At 47.1% G+C, this 19,131-nt stretch overlaps 1 protein-coding gene across 1 annotated transcript; it reads right to left on the reverse strand.

Moving 5' to 3' along the window:
- Positions 1 to 499: 499 nt before the first annotated feature.
- On the reverse strand, positions 500 to 18,926 carry LOC119453979 (uncharacterized). The gene is made up of 6 exons (XM_037716001.2): positions 18,892 to 18,926; positions 18,133 to 18,193; positions 5,451 to 5,624; positions 3,044 to 3,248; positions 1,857 to 1,937; positions 500 to 607 (listed from the first exon to the last, which is right to left on the reverse strand). The coding sequence occupies exons 3-6, from the start codon at positions 5,615 to 5,617 to the stop codon at positions 506 to 508; spliced, it is 555 nt and encodes a 184-aa protein (XP_037571929.2). The 5' UTR covers positions 5,618 to 5,624; positions 18,133 to 18,193; positions 18,892 to 18,926; the 3' UTR covers positions 500 to 505.
- Between the last annotated feature and the right edge of the window lie 205 nt (positions 18,927 to 19,131).

Raw genomic sequence — 19,131 nt, forward strand, 5'->3', positions numbered from 1 at the left:
TGCGAAGCTTTCTTTCGAGGAACCCGGTTGGGTTTCCATTGTAGCAAATTGCTACATTTGGGTGGATGTCTCAGTTTCCCTTTAATTACTTATCTCCACCTAGCGGATTTCCGCTGAACTATTACGTCATATACTTGCCTTTGCTTCGAGTTGTCGACAAATTCGACTTCGCCCCGCCATCTGCTAGCCGCCTGGTTAGCTCAGATGGTAGAGCGGCTGCACCGGAAAGGCGGTGGTCCCGTGTTCGAGTCCCGGACCAGGACGAATTTTTCTTCAACTGCGAAGCTTTCTTTCGAGGAACCCGGTTGGGTTTCTATTGTAGCAAATTGCTACATTTGGGTGGATGTCTCAGTTTCCCTTTAATTACTTATCTCCACCTAGCGGATTTCCGCTGACCTATTACGTCATACGCCGTTCCGGTACCACGCAACGGGCCGCACCTTCTTTTTTTTTTTTTTTATCCAGCGGCCGTCCAGCGGCCGTGGTCAAGGTGTCGCCAGGATGACTACGCCAACAGACGCACCTTTTTCGGTTCCCCCTTGGCGTACTCGTCCATGGTTTTCTTGACCTGCTGCAGGACGTCGGAGATCTTCTGCTTCATGGTCGCCTTTCCATGCGCGAATACGAATGTTTCAGTTTACCACTGTCATCACAACCATAACATGTACAGCAACACAATCTATGCATAAGCCCACGTAATTGTCACATCGCACTGCTCATTGTCACGAGGTAGACCCTATTCATCCAATCTTTTTTTTTTCTACGATTTTAAGAGATAAACGCAGATCTCTGTAAAGACGTGGCAAAAAAATATTGGTAATGCTTTGCAGCAAGGTCGCATTTTATGACCCGGATCATTCAGAAAACGATTTACTGCAGTTACTTGCCTGGTTTTTCAGAAAAACACACTGCGAATTTGACTTCATCAGCTTCCCTCGCACTGAGTAATGTTTCAAACGTGCCGGCTATGTCAATTCCGCCATCTGCAATATTTCATAGCATGGCCTTCGAGATTTCCTTTCATTAATTTCTCGGGGGTACATACGAGAGATGCAGACCAAGACCAATTAGCAGTTTTTTCTTGACATACAAGCAACTAACCGCGCCAAGTGTTACATTGAACGATCAGGGTCATAAGATGTGATCCTTTCTGACGAACTTGAGCAAGAACAGAGCTGGGGTAAGCGCAAAACTTTTTTTTTTCTACGATTCTTCACTGCATAGAGGTATGCACTGTTGTGAGATCAATTACCATACAAAAATAATATTATTGCCGGCAAACGGAGACTTCAGGAAAGCACCTGAGATTATGATAAAGCGGATGGCGGAGGAACTCGGCTGACATCCGTGGACTGGGGCTGCCGAGCGAGGGGCTGTTCCTATATACAAGATCGGCTGTCCGCATTCCTCACTTTTCACAGCAATACACCGTGTACACTTCACGCATTACAGAATAGCATAACGGTGAAGCTATTACGCAGGCATAAGGGCTCCTTGCCGCTATGTCTCCTTTGTTAAACTATTCAACGGGCACACAGCACATTCGCCCGCCAGCTTTCATTTTTTGTGCCATCCTGACGGCAGTAAAATCATCGTGAAATGTTTGTCGAAGTTTCTGCAGTATGCAAACAAGCAGCTCGCAACCGACAACCACAACATGTAAGCAAGAACGTGGGGAAAAGATTAAACTGCGAAGATTCGCAAGACGCCTGTAGATTCGCATTGATAGCAGCTGCCTGGCGCAGTCTCTCGACAAACGACGCCACCAGGGGAAAGCGCGGCGCTGCATGTGTCTGAAAAAGTCCATTAACTCAGCCCTTTGCACTGGGGATATGCGACAACAAAAGTGCACTTACGTCTTGCACAGACTGCTGGATATCAGTCAACTTCGTCGAGAGGGCTACGAAAGCATCCGTGTTGAAGCTAAGGCTGTCAACCTGTTTCATTATTTGGTAAAGAGATGGTGGACAGCAAATCAGACGTGACAGCGCATTCCCGGAATTTGCAGGAACATTTCAAGAAGTTGCTGCAAAGGGCATTGTTTCGGCAGTTTCCCGATAATGACAATCTTTAGGTCGTCATGCCAATGAAACCCACCCTACAAGAGTGAGTATCATCCGACGTACTTCGCTGCCTTTTTCGACTAAACATTTCCCTTGGAACCGATTCTGTCATACTGATAATGCACCCGATATCTGTTCTCCACACATGGTATGAACTGTGCATCTCGACTTCGTCCTCTCAAGTGCAGTACCAGTTGCACACGCTTCAGCACTAATTTGTCGTTTTACTTTACCGCACTTAGTTTGTAATTTAACTAACTGCGCTAATGTAAAACGTGGACACAAGAAAGGATGCCGAACACGGCGGTTTTCTTAGCAGTTTTACTTTCACGGTGTTAGTTTAATTATGTCCAATCAACAATAGCCCAAACCTGCCGCCGTGCTTTTAGTGTTCTATTTAGATATATCAACTTTATTTTTGTAATTTATTTTTGTATTTGCATAACTGCTTGAGCGGTTCTCAGCTTCTTGCAAGTCCCTCAACATGGACCGAGAAGTGGCAGAATTCTTCGTAATGTATGCAGTGAAGTCAACTTCGTGTGGCATTGAAGGGAGTGCTACAGGGGCGGAGCTTCTGCACGTGTTACGGCGCCAAGTCCGTTAGAGCTTGAGAGTGCTTTTTGTGTCAGTTTCTCGAAGCAGAAACTGAACCAGCGTAGCTTACTACTTGCGATGGTTTCGGATTTGCCCGAGCGCGAAAGAGCAATGCAGAAAAATAAAATTTGACACTGAGAGGCCTATCTGATATGTTATTTTAATAAAAGTGCCGTGATAAGCAATATTCTCTATGTTTTCTGCTTCCAAACAAAATCAAACGTAAATTAGAACTGCGGAACTATCTTCAAGAGTGCTGTCACGCGTGCACTTTGGCCACCTTACGTTTCCCTTCATAGCCAGATAAGGTTGTCCGCGAGAATGGCTTATTAGCTTATAACCACTGCGAACAGAGCAGTAGTGGTTTGAATTCGCGAATCACTCACGTCTCGCAGGTAAGATGCTACGTGCAGGTCCTCGAACTGAAGCGACTTGACGTCCTTCATCTTGGACTCGAGGTCAGTGAGCGTGGTCAGGCCCTTGGGAACGAGAGGCGCCTTTGGATCGGCGAAGTGTGCGAGCTTCTCGGACAACTCGGGGTTCTGCACGTCCGACCAAAGCCACGAGAAGGCCCAGTCCCTGCCCACAGACCTGTACACCAGTTAGTGATCAATTGATTGATTCATTCATTCATTATTTTAACATTATTTTTTTTAATTTTAAAGCAAAGCGAGAAGGAAAGACGCGCATACCTGACACAGGTGCCCTCTCTCACACACAGTTCTGACAACGGTTATCAAAGCACCCTACGTTCTGTGGGCCTCCAACGCCCTGAACACGCTAGTTAGTTAAAGAAAGGGGACAATTAATCAGGTACGTTTTGTTTCACGGAAACAGAACGAAGCTTTAGCGGCACATGTTAGACGAATGAGACCAATGGCACATTATTCGTAGTGGTCTCGGGTTGCTGAGACTATTTTTGAAGCGCGATAGGTTAGCTAATTAGTTACGTTTATTTAATCAAAATTGTAAGTATTTATTTTAGTCGTACTTGGAAAGGCGTACTTGTAAAGTTGTAGTGTCTGCTCTGAAACACCCAATACAGTTGCTTTCATGACGTAATCTTTTACGTAGTTCCTTTTTTTTTTCCTAGCACTGAAAAATCCCATGAAATGGTAAAGCCTACGCTATTTGTAAGCAAAATCCCACGTTACTATAACATTATTATCACAGGTGCCTGCGGCGGGGGTTCCCCCATACAAGACTTCTGACTTTGGAAGTCCTCCAAGGCGCGTCAGAGGGCATTGTGGCCCCGCTCTACCAAACCGTCGTTGACGTCGCCTATTTCATCTCCAGCTTCTAGTACGTCCCTTCTGGACTTGCACGTTTGTTGAAAGGTAAGCGCTGCAGTTTCTCCAATGATTTTTAGGGGAGTAACAGATAATTACAGCTGTCAAGACGCTAATGCGGCGACACCCAGGGAGCTCCAGAGGGCCGTGTGCAAATTCCACGTGATGGCAAGGTCCAAATGAATTTCTCGCGTTGACTTTCCTCTCTGCAACGCTCCTGCCATGTATGTACATACACGCTCTGAACCACCCCTGGACGCGGCGTGCAAGGAAACAAAAACAACAACAGCAACAGTAGCAGCATGATGAGCGCCAACGGAGCCAGCTGCGGAAGAAGACCATTGCTGATGATGATAGTTTTTGGCGTACAGGCGACATATGGACGAATCGGCTAGCCACATACAGCTTCGCTGTAAAAGTTTTTCCCAACGTGAAAGGAGCCCGCGAATGCACATAAAGTGCCTCGAGCGGCCATTCGCGCGGCAATTTTAACGCAATTAGCGTTTAGGGCCCCGTGTCGCTGAAAATCCAGCGTCGGCAACCGGCGTGTGATTGCGGGTGGCCGAGAAAATGATCCAACCACATCGACCGCGCAGGCCTCTACGTGGTGCAAGGTTTTGGTGAACAAAAATTGAATTTGTCACAGGGAAATCCGTCAGAAAAATGGTAAAGTACGACTTTACCATTCGGCGTCGGATTCGCCGTCGGAGTGTTTACCAATCGGTGTCGGATTGTAATTTGAATGTACGAGAAAACCTAATTCTGCTACGAGGAAACTCAGACACAAACCCCTTTCCCAGCATTTCTACGAGACCTGCGCGCGTCGGGGCAATAGAAAACAATAAAATAAAAAAGGTGCTAGGGCCTTCACATTTTCATATAAGACCACTTATATTGCCCCTGGGAAAACGTTCATCCCGCAATGCATTTCAGTTTAAAAGTGAAGCCGACTTTAATGGGATCGATGTAAGCCTGGTCTTTGTAAGCTGGCTTTCCCACGTTCAGTGTTGCAGTGAATGAAGCCCGTATGCGAACGATGCGATGCGAACGGGTCCCGATAACGCTATCGCGTTCTACTTTTAAAGGCGAAGCTTAAGCGTCCTTCAATTTCGCGTGTATTCACGGGCTTCTTTCACGCTCAGAAAGAACACTTTTATGTAGCACGTATTGAGCAATAGAAAGCTGAATCGGGAGTTTTTCGTGTCGTTCCATAATTTTCTCATTTACACTTTTCATCTAATTATAATATTTGAGAAGTTGATTCATTAATTAAGACTAATTATGCAATGAGGCGGTATGCAAAAAAATAATCTGAGTATCTCCAAGTGACGACAAAAACATTACCTTGGTTCTGTCCAGCTATGTAGCATTTGCATACTTTTAAAGTTTGGCTAAAGTTACGTGGGACACCCTGCATAGCTAACCCCCGAAAAGTGCATGGAGTACCTTAAGAATGCTAGCCCAGCGCATTCTTAAGGCGAATTTTCTCGCCGCGAGTGCATACCTGGTGATGTTGGCCATCAGCTGGTCGCCGAGCAGCTTGTACAGACTGAGCGGCTGGTCGCGGCACTTTACGAAGCGCTTGAAGATGTCCTGCACCGTGTCCACGTTGACGTGAGACAGGGCCTGCCGGGTGCCGTTGATTATTTCCCACTCTCGCGCCACCTTCATCCCAAACCTGTGCGGACATTGAGCGCAGCAGTTTCATTTATTTTATTCATTCATTTAGATGGGTATCTGCTGGCTCTAACATAAATCCTTCAGCACGATTGGGCGACTGTCTCGCAGAACAAGCACCGATACATGTTATACTTACATAGATAAGCAAGTATTAAACGCGAGGCTGACGCAAAAAAAAAAAGAAATTCAGACAACACAGTTTGTATTTCACTCAGTTCGGAGCTCTAGCACGATAATTCCCGACAACGGTTATAGTTCAGTCAAGTTCGTTTTGTCCCATGATGGCCGCTTAAGTACACATCACAAAGTGTGATCCAGCAAACTGCGACAGAAACATCTATTCTTAGGTTCTTCATTAGTATCTTCTCGTATCAATCTGCGTACCTGATGTTAGGCATCAGCCTCACCAGTGGCCAGGTCTTATTTTTTATTTTACATCACTACTGCATAACTGTTCTACAATCTCTTAAGTGAGACGGGTCCATGAGGTACGCGATTCTGATCGGTGTACACCTGACGAAACATAAACAGGCAATGGGCGCTGGCGCTAATACTTAAATGTTCCATTATACCATAAGGGTATCACAGTGCGCACCATTGTCAGCTAAAACAATATTTGTAATGAATTATTGGGTTTTACGTGCCAAAACCACGATCTGATGAGTGGAAACGCGGTCCGCAGCTTCACTCAATTGGCTTTCATTTTCTAGAAAAAAGGAACGCCTATCCAGCTAATCACGCTGGTCACGGGAGAGCTTTTGAGAACATTGAATTTCACAAGAGACCACCACAAGAACCATAATGTGTGTAGTCTCTACATGCCCTCCATTCTGCTCCACGAATGCAGGCTCACCTGAGCACGTCTTTGAAGGCAGGCGTTGTAGGGTCGGCCACTACGTCGCATGCGCAGCGCTGAAGCGTGAACCCCGTGATCAGACCGAGGATTGTTACTATCATGCCGACGGCGAACGGTAGCCAGAACACGTGTACACCCAGGAACAAGCACCAGCTGCTTTTGATGTGACGGTTTTCCTGTCAGCAGTGTCAACACCGGGCGTAGTCTGTGAGCCTCACAGCGCACTCTTATGAAATGTGCACTGTTCTGAACAGCATGAAATTATTTTTATTCTTTCTTTATTCCTTCTATAAGGCATCTGCGTATAAAGGCAACTTGCGGTTAAGCATTTCACAGTTAAAAAAATTACTTGTCACAACCACGACCTGATTACGAGGCACGCCGTAGCTGGGGACTCCGGATTTCTTTTTACTTTCTTAGGTTCTTTATTAACGTTCACCCAATGCGCAGGACACGAGCGTTTCTGCATTTCATCCCCATCGCAATATGGCCGCCGCCGCCTAGTTCAAACCCGTGACCTCGTGCTCAGCAGCGCAATGCCATACCCACCGCGACGAGTACTTTCCACAGTTAACAGCTTGCAGCGCGAGGCCGCACAGCCTAGAGAGCGGCGGAAGCAAAATGCGATGGACGCGATTCGTCGGGGCATCTCCAATAGCTTATCGCGAGGCAGGAGCGCCAGAGATATGAAAATGCGCATGCTTCGCATGATTCGGCATGCCTGCGATCGAGATTAGAATTGAGCGTGAACATTCCCGCGCTTCCGTTCGGAAAAAAATTGGTGCGTAATAGAGAGTTTTCCACAAAAAAATTACTAGAGGGAACTCTGCTCTATGGGAGCTCAAGCATGGCGCTCAGCCAGCACATGCAGGAATGCTGATTCATTAGTAGTTGCTTAAACTTGGTCCTTATGGCTTCGAACAGCTTTGCGACTATGCCAACTGACCACTTTCAACAAAATAGTGCGTTGTAGGAGCAACAATTCGCAGTGATTATATGCACGTGCGCCTTCTTATCGCCTTCTGCGCTTATAAAAGTAGGATTGCCTCGAACTCTCGACCAATAAAGGCGGACACAGTGCAGTATAGTAAACAAGGCCAAAAGAACGCCCGAAGCCACAAGCACGAAGATTAAACAAATCATGTACATCATTCCCGTGGTAGCTGAACGATGGCAGGGCCACAGTTCTCTCTTTTTAGTAAGAAATTCCGCTGTGCGTGGCAGTCAAAAGAAGCTGATGCGTGAGTCCCTGTCGTTTTGCAGCGAAGCTGTTAAGTTCCCCCAGGATCGTGTCCGCGTGTAGAAAAAAACTATCATCATCAGTATTTTGGCTCCATGTTGTGCCTTAGCACAGGTGTCAAAACGGATAACTAACATGACTGATAGGTGATGACATCAATAACATCACACGTTCGTCAGTTACGTCACGATTAACAATAATAAAATCACGTGTGGCGCATACCCGCGTTGGATATGTGGGTATGAGCCGCAGAGGGCAGGAGCGGGAGGGATCTCACAGGATCCTGACGCTGCCGTGTCGTGTGCCGCGGCTATGAACGCTGTGGCTCATACGCTAGCTAGTAGGATGGGGAGGACTTGGCGCAGCAAACGCACTACTTGGCCATCGCGCCGGCCGAAAAAAAAAGACGCCAGTGCACTTGCCCTTTGACGAACATGCTGAAGACGCTCAATATAATCAATAATGATAATATATAATTTCACTGTAGCAATATTCACGACAGCAGACCCACCATAGTCACAGCTTCGCTGGCTTCCATTTTCACAGAAGGGGAAGGGCTCCAAATGTTTTTTTTTTTTCGTCTCATTTACATCAAATCCCTAGCGGCCGGTGTTGCCAACGCTGGAGGGATAAATTAGAGCGTCGCATAGCGCACTCTGGCCGGTGCAAGGTGACTATGGGGAGACGTTCTCGGGCCTGAGGCGTGAACGGACGACAACAAAGTGCATGTGCCATATGCTTCCAGACACTTTATCCTACACTGTACGAGGCCCACAAGTACGATGATTCTGCTGTTAACAGATCAGTGCGCAATTGTGTCCAAGTTTCGCGTACTGATGCGTGAGACGAAATAACGCCGTGAGGGTGTACAGCTTTCAGAAGTGTAGCTGAATGGTTGACGGGATGAATGTGGGGAAAATTTTGCAAAGCTAGCAAAGCTTGCTCCAACACGTACGGATTTTTCCGCCGTGTATGTTTACAAATATTCATGCGAAAAATTTATAGCACTCATCAAGACACGGTACTGAGAACGCCGCACTATGCCATGCACTACCTTCTTGCGTACGAATGCTCTAATAGCGAAGTATTCGAATCGAATAAAACATGAATATTGCAACAATGTGCGCTTCAAACATCGAAACAAGTCTGCTCTTTCAATTTACACATGTATGTATATTACACATGTATGTATATATATATATATATATATATATATATATATATATATATATATATATATATTTGTGTAAATTGATAAGAAAATCAGAAGCACAACTTCGCGGTTATCTTAAGTTTATTAATTACCCAACAGTTTCGGTCGGTGGACCGACCATTTTCATATATATATATATATATATATATATATATATATAATATTGAGAGATATATATTATATGTATGAGTTAGAAGCTCGAGGTCGTCCTGGACTATCATGTTCTTGTATACTACGCGTTGAAAAAAAGACGAATAAAGTGACGATGACGATAATGAGAAGAAAGTAGATGCGAATGAATAAAGGCCGACGCATTACTAAATATTATATTTACAGGTGGTAAATGAGGTGGCAATGATGGTCATAATATAAGGGCTATAATATAACGTGGAATCTGAACCTGTGAAGCGCACGTACCGCATCACTGGACCAGTTGAACAAGGCTATGCCTGTCGAGTAGAAGGTGACGATCAAGAAGAGTATCGTGCTAAGGCCCACGCCGACCAGGCTGTTGACACTCACGAAGGGCTCGACGACGCTCACGTAGTGACCGTAGCGTTCGCTGACCTTAGAATTAAGGGCGTCGGGGTCGCGGTTCCACGAAGCCGCGAAGCGGTCCACCAGGTCCACAAGGTCGTGGCCGAAGTACTCCACCTCTAGCTTGATGTCTGCAAGAGTTGATATCCGGAACATTGCCTCCATGACGTGTTACCGGCTCTGCGATTGCTTCCGGCCCGTGCAATCACTAAATGCATGTCTTTCGAGATGAATTTCGGTTACTATAGGTGGGAGCCATCACTGTGGCGTGGACATGGACGCCACCTATCTTCCTCGATAAGCTTTCTTCAAAACTTTCAGCGACAAGCTTCGGGGAAACACCCCAATGACGCTTATCACATGGTTTTATCTAAGGTACGTTCGATTCGCCTGCACCACCTGAACCAGTTCATGAGGTGTGAGGTGCTGCACCCTACCATTCGTTTCAGCGGTGCAGCAATAGCGCCCTATGAACCATCCAGTTCGTTTCAAAAGGTGCAGGCAAAGGCTGGTTTGCGATTTTTTTTGCGCCCACTCTACTGTCGGTGGTGACGTACAGGTGCAGCTTAGGAGATCGACGACGCAGCACACGGGCGCCAGCGCCGCTGACACCCCGCTTACGCGCGTCTGCTGCGTCTACGCAAGCGCGCGGTGTATACTTGCGCCTCATAAGTCGATTATAGGAGCAGTTGAGGTGTAATAATAACGCCACTAAGGCATTATTGCAGAGGCCAACTGCTCCTAAAACAAGTCGACATTCTTGCAGTCCACCAATTCCGCTGACAAATTATTCCATTCTTCGATGGTCCGGGGAAAACATGAATGCTTAAACAGGTTCGTCCACGAGTGATACGCCCAAACCTTACAAACATGATCTTTGCGCGAATAATCATAATGTGGGGAACAAAGTTACGTCCTAGGAGGAATTCCCGATTTATTGTGGTATATTGAATGAACCAGCGCAGACACTTACGTCGCTGCACTAACGATATATCTTCCTTCAGTTTGGTAACGCCGGTCCTATTTCCCCAGGACAAACCTTGCCGCGACAGACTGTATACGTTCAGGGGCATCGATATGTACACTGTCAAATGAATCCCACAAAGGACATGCGAATTCTAAGACAGGCAACGCCTATGTTTTGCATGCGACTTCCTTTATCTCTTTACTGAGATGTTTTAAATTACGCTTTAAAAGACCGAGAGAGCACTCCACCCTTCGAACAAAATTATTCGTGTGTTTTGACCTTGAGCCATCTTGGCACAACCGGACGCCTAAGTATTTTACCGTTGCCATATTTATTTGTCCCTGGTCGCTCAAGACGTATTTACTCGTCATTTTGTTGATTGTCTTTGTAAAAGACGTGAGCACATCTTTCCGTGTTTAAGGACATCTGATTGGTGATACAACATTCTTCTATTGGCTTCAAGTCGGCGCTCAGAAGCGTACAGCCTGGTTCATCGCGCACATTTGTATACAAGACACGATCATCTTCGTTGAATATTATTTTGCAAAACAGGCCATTGGATGTTCTGTAACTCTTTGCAATAACTTGTGCAAGGCTGACAGTATTTTTCAAACTAGAAAAAAAAATTAGCGTAGCTTGCACTGGAGGCGCAATGCTAAAGAGACAGCGGAGCTGATGGGCACCTAGCAAGTCCTAGCTTTTGGGCCAGGTAAGCACTACCAAGTCATCCCGAGCATTTTCCGGAATTTATTGATTAGCTATTGATTGGCTATCAATTGGCTATCGCAAGGTATTGGTCACGTATTTGCGCTAGGCTAAGCACTACGAAGTCATCCCCAGAATTTTCCTGAATTTATTGACAATTGATCGATTATTGATAACCTATTTATTGGCTATCGATTGGCTATCGATGACTGACTAAACTTAAGTAGTCCCGACCATGCTTAGCTAGACTTAGCCAGGCTCAGCTTCGCTAGTACACAGGGGTATTTGTGCCATTGCCCTTTCTGCACTACCTCCAGGATCGGCCCACATTTTCTCTTCGCATGTTAAGGACTAACGTTCGGCTTAAAGGGACACTAAAGAGAAACAGGAAGTTCAGTTGGAATAAAAGTTGGACCTTCAGGAATGCATGCAGTTTTTGTTGGGTGCAAAAATATGAGCTATAGCGGAGAAATTCGTAAACAAAGACCAAATATCTCTTCCTCAATTTCTCTCACCCCAGAATCGACGCTTAAGCAGTGTCGTCACGGATTTCATTGCTCTCGGTGAATCAGAGGGTGCCATAATACGTCACCGCTTGCGTAAACGGCCGAGGCGCTCGCTCCATCATAGGCTGCATGGCCGCTGCGTTTGCATTCGCTGCGACTTTTGCTAAGGTGTGGCCGCGATGGATACCGTTGCTGACGCTGAACCTTGCAACGAAGAGCTCACCAGGGAAGCACGACTGCATTTGAGCGACTTCAGTGAAACGGAGCACGAAATGATCCTCCGTGCTCGCGCGGTAGGTGTTTCCGCTTACGATGACGGTGAGCAGCCGGCCGCGCCGACGGAAAGCGAAGCGTCATTTTCGTCGACTGAAGGCGAGGCGGCCAGTCCGCCAGGCGACGATGTTCCCGACAGAACAAGCACAGAAAGTTGCACGCGTACTCGGTATAGTTTTTTTTGTGTCTTTTTTTAATGACATTCAGCACTCACCGAGCCGCCAGTTTGCTGCTGCAGGGGCATCAGTAGGGGATTTGATGAAGGCGGCATTGATGGGACAGCTGCTCGAGAAAGGGCTGGCCTCTGGGGCACGCCAAGATACTTTCCGAGGACAGGATTATATGCATAATCTGAGGGCGCGAAATTCAGAGAGCACGCCATCGGTTTCTCTGGCTCTTTTGCCGTTTTATCATCGGCAGAGCACAGCCATTTCCAACGCCGGGGCTCATCGCGCGGCACCACATGAAAAGACAGTCGGGTCAACACTGCCGCTGCCCCTGAGCAAGCGCCGTTGATACAGCCCTCAACACTACACACACGAGGCATTTTCTGGCTGTTTCCCGCGAAGTCAACGTTTTTCGAGCCACGCAACACGCAACCAAACACTGCAACATAGAGCGGAACAGGCGCGCGAGATCATGCATGGAGCAAAAACGAAACTACGAAACTATCACGACCGCATGTAGCGCCACGCCATTTTTTTCTTATTGCTTATTGAATTTTGCGCTAAACTTGTACGTCCTCGCTTTAAACAGCTTAAAAATATCGCAGTTTCACCCGAAAGGCGAAGCATCAATTGCGATAGCAAATTAGTAGAGAGCTGTAAGGAGTAAGGATAGTAGTTTTATCAGCTGTATAAACTTGGACATGCAACAGTACCAGCAACGCGCCGAACTGTTGTCGACGCCGTCAGCGTTTTGCCCGCGCTCGCACCGAACGTGCGCGGCGTTGGTGACTGTTGCCGGTGCCTCTGAGGGCGGCTCGGAGGTTTTCGACGAGACCAGAACGGGACACTCGTCGAGCATCGTCGGAAGTCTTTACCACCTTCTCGCCTCGCAACGTTTTTATATAAATACGCATTTGGTGCCGCAGCTAAACGTCGCCTCCCCTTCTTCCCTCCCTCCCTCCCTCCCGTACGACCCCCCCCCCCCACGGCCTTTCGCCCGACGGAAGAAGTCGTGTTTGCTCTCCGCAGTAAAGGAGGAAAGAGATGCTTCACTCTCCAGCCCTTCAAGGAGCACGGCGCAGAACGCGCGTTTGCTCTCCGCAGTGCACTCGCTCCCTTTCAAAGCGCGCCTCCCTCGCGCGCTTTCAACCGCATATACAGCATACGGCGCGCGGCGACGATTTCATTGCCGTTGACGTCATACGGAACTTCACGGCGACGGCGACGGCAGAAATCCGCTTTGAGTGTCCATATAATTTCTATCGCAATAAAAAGTTGGCAAATGCTGTTTATGTACATTTAAGGTGTAATTTATTTTGAGTTTTATTAACAGCGATAAATCGCTCTCGACCAATCGCGGCTGGGGTGCGTTTGTGATCTCCGACGTCACGAACGTGTAGTGCGGGAAATTAGAAGGGGCGTCAGCACCTATCCTCCAGTTTTTCGCTATTTTCTCACTTATTAAACCTCTGTTCGCAGTAAGAATGGCATGTCTGTGATCGTGATAGGATAATCTACCATTAAAGCTGAACTTACGGTTTCTCTTTAGTGTCCCTTTAAACAGCTCCGCTGTTAAAAAACAATAAACTGGTGTCGGGCGCCCGGCACACAAGTAGCCAACGACGTCACACAAAACTTCCACCACGGTGATCGCCAATTATGGACAACGCTTTAAGAACAAAAATTGGCCGCATATCTGCTTGCTTCGCTGCAAATGACGTCGAATGACGATAGTCTTCTGCCGCCCCTGATACGTAACATCCTCTCTTCTGATACGTAACACCCCGTGCCACCAGTGCTAGTAGCTTGGTTGGTTTTGGCCGGCGGTTGAATCGAGTGAGTGAGTGAGTGAGTGAGTGAGTGAGTGAGTGAGTGAGTGAGTGAGTGAGTGAGTGAGTGAGTGAGTGAGTGAGTGAGTGAGGTAAGTGAGTGAGTGAAGTAAGTAAGTAAGTAAGTGAGTGAAGTAAGTAAGTAAGTAAGTGAGTGAAGTAAGTAAGTAAGTAAGTGAGTGAGTGAAGTAAGTGAAGTAAGTGAGTGAAGTAAGTAAGTGAGTGAAGTAAGTGAGTGAGTGAAGTAAGTGAATAAGTGAGTAAGTAAGTGAGTAAAGTAAGTGAGTGAAGTAAGTGAGTAAGTGAGTAAGTAAGTGAGTAAGTAAGTGAGTGAAGTAAGTGAGTGAGTAAGTAAGTGAGTAAAGTAAGTGAGTGAGTGAGTGAGTGAGTGAGTGAGTGAGTGAGTGAGTGAGTGAAGTGAGTAAGTGAGTGAGTGAGTGAGTGAGTGAGTGAGTGAGTGAGTGAGTGAGTGAGTGAGTGAGTGAGTGAGTGAGTGAGTGAGTGAGTGAGTGAGTAAGTGAGTGAGTGAGTGAGTGAGTGAGTGAGTGAGTGAGTGAGTGAGTGAGTGAGTGAGTGAGTGAGTGAGTGAGTGAGTGAGTGAGTGAGTGAGTGAGTGAGTGAGTGAAGTGAGTGAGTGAGTGAGTGAGTGAGTGAGTAAGTGAGTAAGTGAGTGAGTGAGTGAGTGAGTGAGTGAGTGAAGTAAGTGAGTGAAGTAAGAGTAAGTGAGTGAGTGAGTAAGAGTGAGTAAGTAGTGTAAGTGAGTGAAGTAAGTGTAAGTAAGAGTGAAGTAAGTAAGTAAGTAAGTGAGTGAGTAAGTAAGTAAGTAAGTGAGTGAGTGAAGTAAGTAAGTGAGTGAAGTGAGTAAGTGAGTGAAGTAAGTAAGTAAGTAAGTGAGTGAAGTAAGTAAGTGAGTGAAGTAAGTGAGTGAGTGAAGTGAGTGAGTGAAGTAAGTAAGTGAGTAAAGTAAGTGAGTGAAGTAAGTGAGTAAGTGAGTAAGTAAGTGAGTAAAGTAAGTGAGTGAGTGAGTGAGTGAGTGAGTGAGTGAGTGAGTGAGTGAGTGAGTGAGTAAGTGAGTGAGTGAGTAAGTAGTGAGTGAGTGAGTGAGTGAGTGAGTAAGTGAGTGAGTGAGTAACTGAGTAAGTAAGTGAGTAAAGTAAGTGAGTAAGTGAGTGAGTAAGTGAGTGAGTGAGTGAGTGAGTGAGTGAGTGAGTGAGTAAGTGAGTGAGTGAGTGAGTGAGTGAGTGAGTGAGTGAGTGAGTGAGTGAGTGAGTGAGTGAGTGAGTGAAGTGAGTGAGTGAGTGAGTGAGTGACAGACCGAACACGACACGACAGGACAGACAGACAGACAAAGTTTCTCACGTTTAGGTAGCCCAAGGAAGACTATCGTATTTGAAAATGTCTTACGAACACAAGCTCTTGCGTTTGTTATAAAATTAAACAACATGCTTCGTAAGTACACTGCGTCCCGGCAGATACAACCCGACAACTGCGGCCCAGTCGGTATACCGTTTGCGTAAGTAACTTGCAGCGAAGGCCACGAAAATCACTCCTGGTGCATCGCCGTTTGCCTTTTTTACTGCTACGGCAGTTAAAAGCTTGAAGCTGGCTTTGGAGTGTCCCTACGTCCTTGCCCATATGTCGCTGTCGTCATAATGTCACCTGCTCATAGTATGGCAAAGAGAAACACCACCAGCGCCCTTGAGGATCGAGCTCAAGCCCCTGCGGCAATGTGCTGTTGGAAGCCGGACGCACTAACCACTGAGCTATTGCGTAACACTCGCGCTTGGCAATAGGTATAGTGTTTAAAACGTGGCTGCCAAGACGTGTTCCCGGCTTTGCAATAACTCCTGGCATATGCAGTCCGCAAAAGCATAGCCTTCGAGATCTGCTTCCGTTACTCAAAGGATACCATCATAGAATGGGCCTCTTCGATTATGCAATCCCGGACTGTCCGCAAACTATCCGCGGCTTCCAGTCTGACTAGCCCTGACAGAAGAGCCCTGATCCAGCTCCAGCTCTGACTAGCCCTGATCCAGCTGTCGGGGACTGTCCAAGATTTCGGTCGAAGCAGCGGCCAGAAGTCACTCCCCTGGCTGCCGTCGTCTGCTCTTTGCTACTCGTAGATAGCCCCCTATTCAGCGTTTTAATTAGCGTGGTTTCCGAAGTGGTGCAGTCTCAGAGGCCACGTCGCCAACACAACCATAACGCTTTGCACAGTGGAACCGTAGCTTGAGCTCGTACAACGTGTTCGCAAAGCGCCGTTTACGTTGAGCTAGCTAGCTCATTGACTGAGAAATTTAAGCGGAATTCCCAGATGACATAAGCAAAATCGTGGCGGTGGTGAAAACTTCATTTGTCCTAAAATTGCGGCGGAGAGACTCCGAAATCGTGGTCGTGCCACGTCACTGTTCATGCAGAAAACACCCACCGACATCCTCAAAGCTCACGAGACCGTCTGCTAATTAAAGGCGCCGACGCGTGTCTAGGAGAAAGCGCATATACACCGTCACGTCAAAATTCTGCACGTCAAAAATCAAACGCTCGGCTTGGTAAGACAATGAATCAACATATATGTCTACATCATTTCCACGAAGCACCTATTGTATACCACCCCAGCTACCGGCGTGAAATAGCCACATGCAATATATGATTCCTCACAAGCTAGTTTCACTTACCTGAAAAGCAAAGTTTACCTGCTTACTGCGTATATAGCAATGAGCATGACAGATTTCGCGAAACACATTAAGAAAATCAAGCATGTGCGCCTGGTCGCTGTGCTTCTCCCTTAAAAAAAAAACACGAAGACTAAAGCTAGAGCAATTAGACTGCTCGTGAAAAACTTGCATGGTGGCACACAAAGCACCGATGTAACAGAAGCGACAACTAAATGCACGGTAGTTGCCGTCTGGAGCGCGCAAAGTACGCAGAAGCACACGCGTCTTTCACAACATGGCGTCAAACACCGCGCACATCTTTTATTGCGATAGCAATTATATGGACACTCCAAAGCAGATTTCTGCCGTCGGCGTCGCCGTCGCCGTTGCCGTCGCCGTCGCCGTCGCCGTGAGGTTCCGTATGACGTCAATGGAGATGAAATTGTCGCCGCGCGCCGCCGAACGCTGTGTGTGCGAGTGAAAGGGCGCGAGGGACGCGCGCTTTCACGGGGAGTGAACGCACGGCGGAGAACAAACGCTCGTTCTGCGCCGTGCTCCCTTAAGGGCTGCAGAAGTAGGCGTCTCTTTCCTCCTTTACAATCACCATATATGTAGAGCAAACGCGCCTTCTTCCGACGCGCGAAAGGCCGAGGGGGGAGGACGAGGCAAGGGAGGCGACGTTTAGCTGCGGCACCAAGTGCCTATTTATATCAGAGGCTCCGGCAACAGTCACCAACGCCGCACGCATTTTGTGCGAACGTGGGCAAAGCGCCGACGGCGTCGACAACAGTTCTGCGTGTTGCCGGTGCTGCTGCATGTCCAAGTTTATACAGCTGATAAAGCTACTATCATTACTCCGTATAGCTCTCTACAAATTTGCTATCGCAATTGATGCTTCGCCTTTCAGGTGAAACTGCGACAACTTTTTTAAGACGGCCGTCGTCTGCTACCTACTTGCGCTAGTCCGAGCAAACATCTGCTGACAGCTCCAACAGTCCGCAGGCAGTCCGGAACTTCCGGTCCGTGAAAAAACGAACGCGGTTCTGACAACTCTCGGACTAGCGGGCGGAGCTTCGGAAGCTGTCCGAGTAAAATCGAATGCGGCACAGCAGTCCCAAACAGTCCGGGACTGTCAGGGACTGATAATCGAAGAGGCCCAATGTGAATTTGCACACCACCTATTTTTGCAGTGCTTTGTGGGTCACGCCTACTATACTGTACAGTGTAATGGCACCATGTGCACGTATTTAGGAGGTCGCAGGATCCAGTACTGTAGCAGATGATGACGACGATCGCAAATAAGTTTTTCTTTAGAAGATGACGGTGACAGCTGTAAGAGTCTGCTGGTGTAGCAGTAAATGAACTCGGAGTCGGCTGATGTCGCCTTTTCGCCATTGAGGCCACCGTAACTATCAGAGTCCGCGAAATAATAGTTGTGATCTGCAAATTCTTTTTTTTTCATTTTAGGGCTGTGATTGATTCGCCGATACGCTGCAAACTACGCCACAAGTGCGTGCAACACTTCGCATCTCGCGAAATTTGATCGGATAAGGACCTACCTTTAGCCTCTTTGCCCAAGGAGCGTCGGACGCCTTCGGTTGACAGGGGCAGCTGAGCAGCCTGCGAGTAAGTATACGTTACTGTAGGTGTTTTCGAAATCGCCAAAATTCTGAGCAACCCGAAGGCTCTATTTCCATTTTTCCGGTTTACCAATTCTCGGCAACCTTATTTTTTTAAAGCAGTTTCTAAATCGAATTTATGCTTGCAACAAAGGGCAAGATCTACGTAGATTTAGGATAGGATAGGATAGGACTAAACTTTATTTGTCCAATGGTTGTGGCTGTTGGTGCACGTAGATTTAGTTATCTCTTAAATGCAATAAATCTTCGTCAAACCGGCAATTCAACAGTTGTCTAATGAGACCATTCTGCGTTTCACATGTATTTGAATGGGCAATTCGGAGGTGTCCCCGAGCTAAGGTTTCCCCTCGAGTCTTATGATTTCGGATATTCCATATTCCACGACTTGTGTTGCACGACCCTGGCAAGCGATTTTTTTTTTTTTTGCTGCGTGCAGACGTCTAGAGGACAACAAAAAGCCGAGTAAATCGTACTTCTTTTTATTGTAGCTCACACAAAAAAGCTAAAACTGAAGAGGTTCTCGATTCATGGCAAATAGACTGTCAAGGTCTATCATTAGCAATCCAAGATAGGTGTACTACACGTAGGGCGCTAAGCAATTTCGATGCCACCTTCAGCGACCCGCTGATTCGACGAAAGTCACGGTAAAAAATTAGCGAAGCCAGGGGAGAAACGCACCGCGTCGACATCTCTCACGAGGGCGGATGGTCGCACGACGTCCAGTTTCGCCATGAACCGGCTCAAACCTCCCAGGTAGATCTGCATCCAAACACAGGCGACAAAATTGCTCCCGCTACACGTCGCCACTTTTAAAGTGAAGCTTTCTTTGGCTCTTACCACCCTCTTCCCCCATTTTATGATTTGTGTGAACAGTTTTTAGGTCGAGCAAACTTGGCCTAGATGTAACCGCGGTTGAAC

The sequence above is a fragment of the Dermacentor silvarum genome, chromosome 5 (assembly GCF_013339745.2).
Source record: "Dermacentor silvarum isolate Dsil-2018 chromosome 5, BIME_Dsil_1.4, whole genome shotgun sequence".
Taxonomy (NCBI): Eukaryota; Metazoa; Arthropoda; class Arachnida; order Ixodida; family Ixodidae; genus Dermacentor; species Dermacentor silvarum.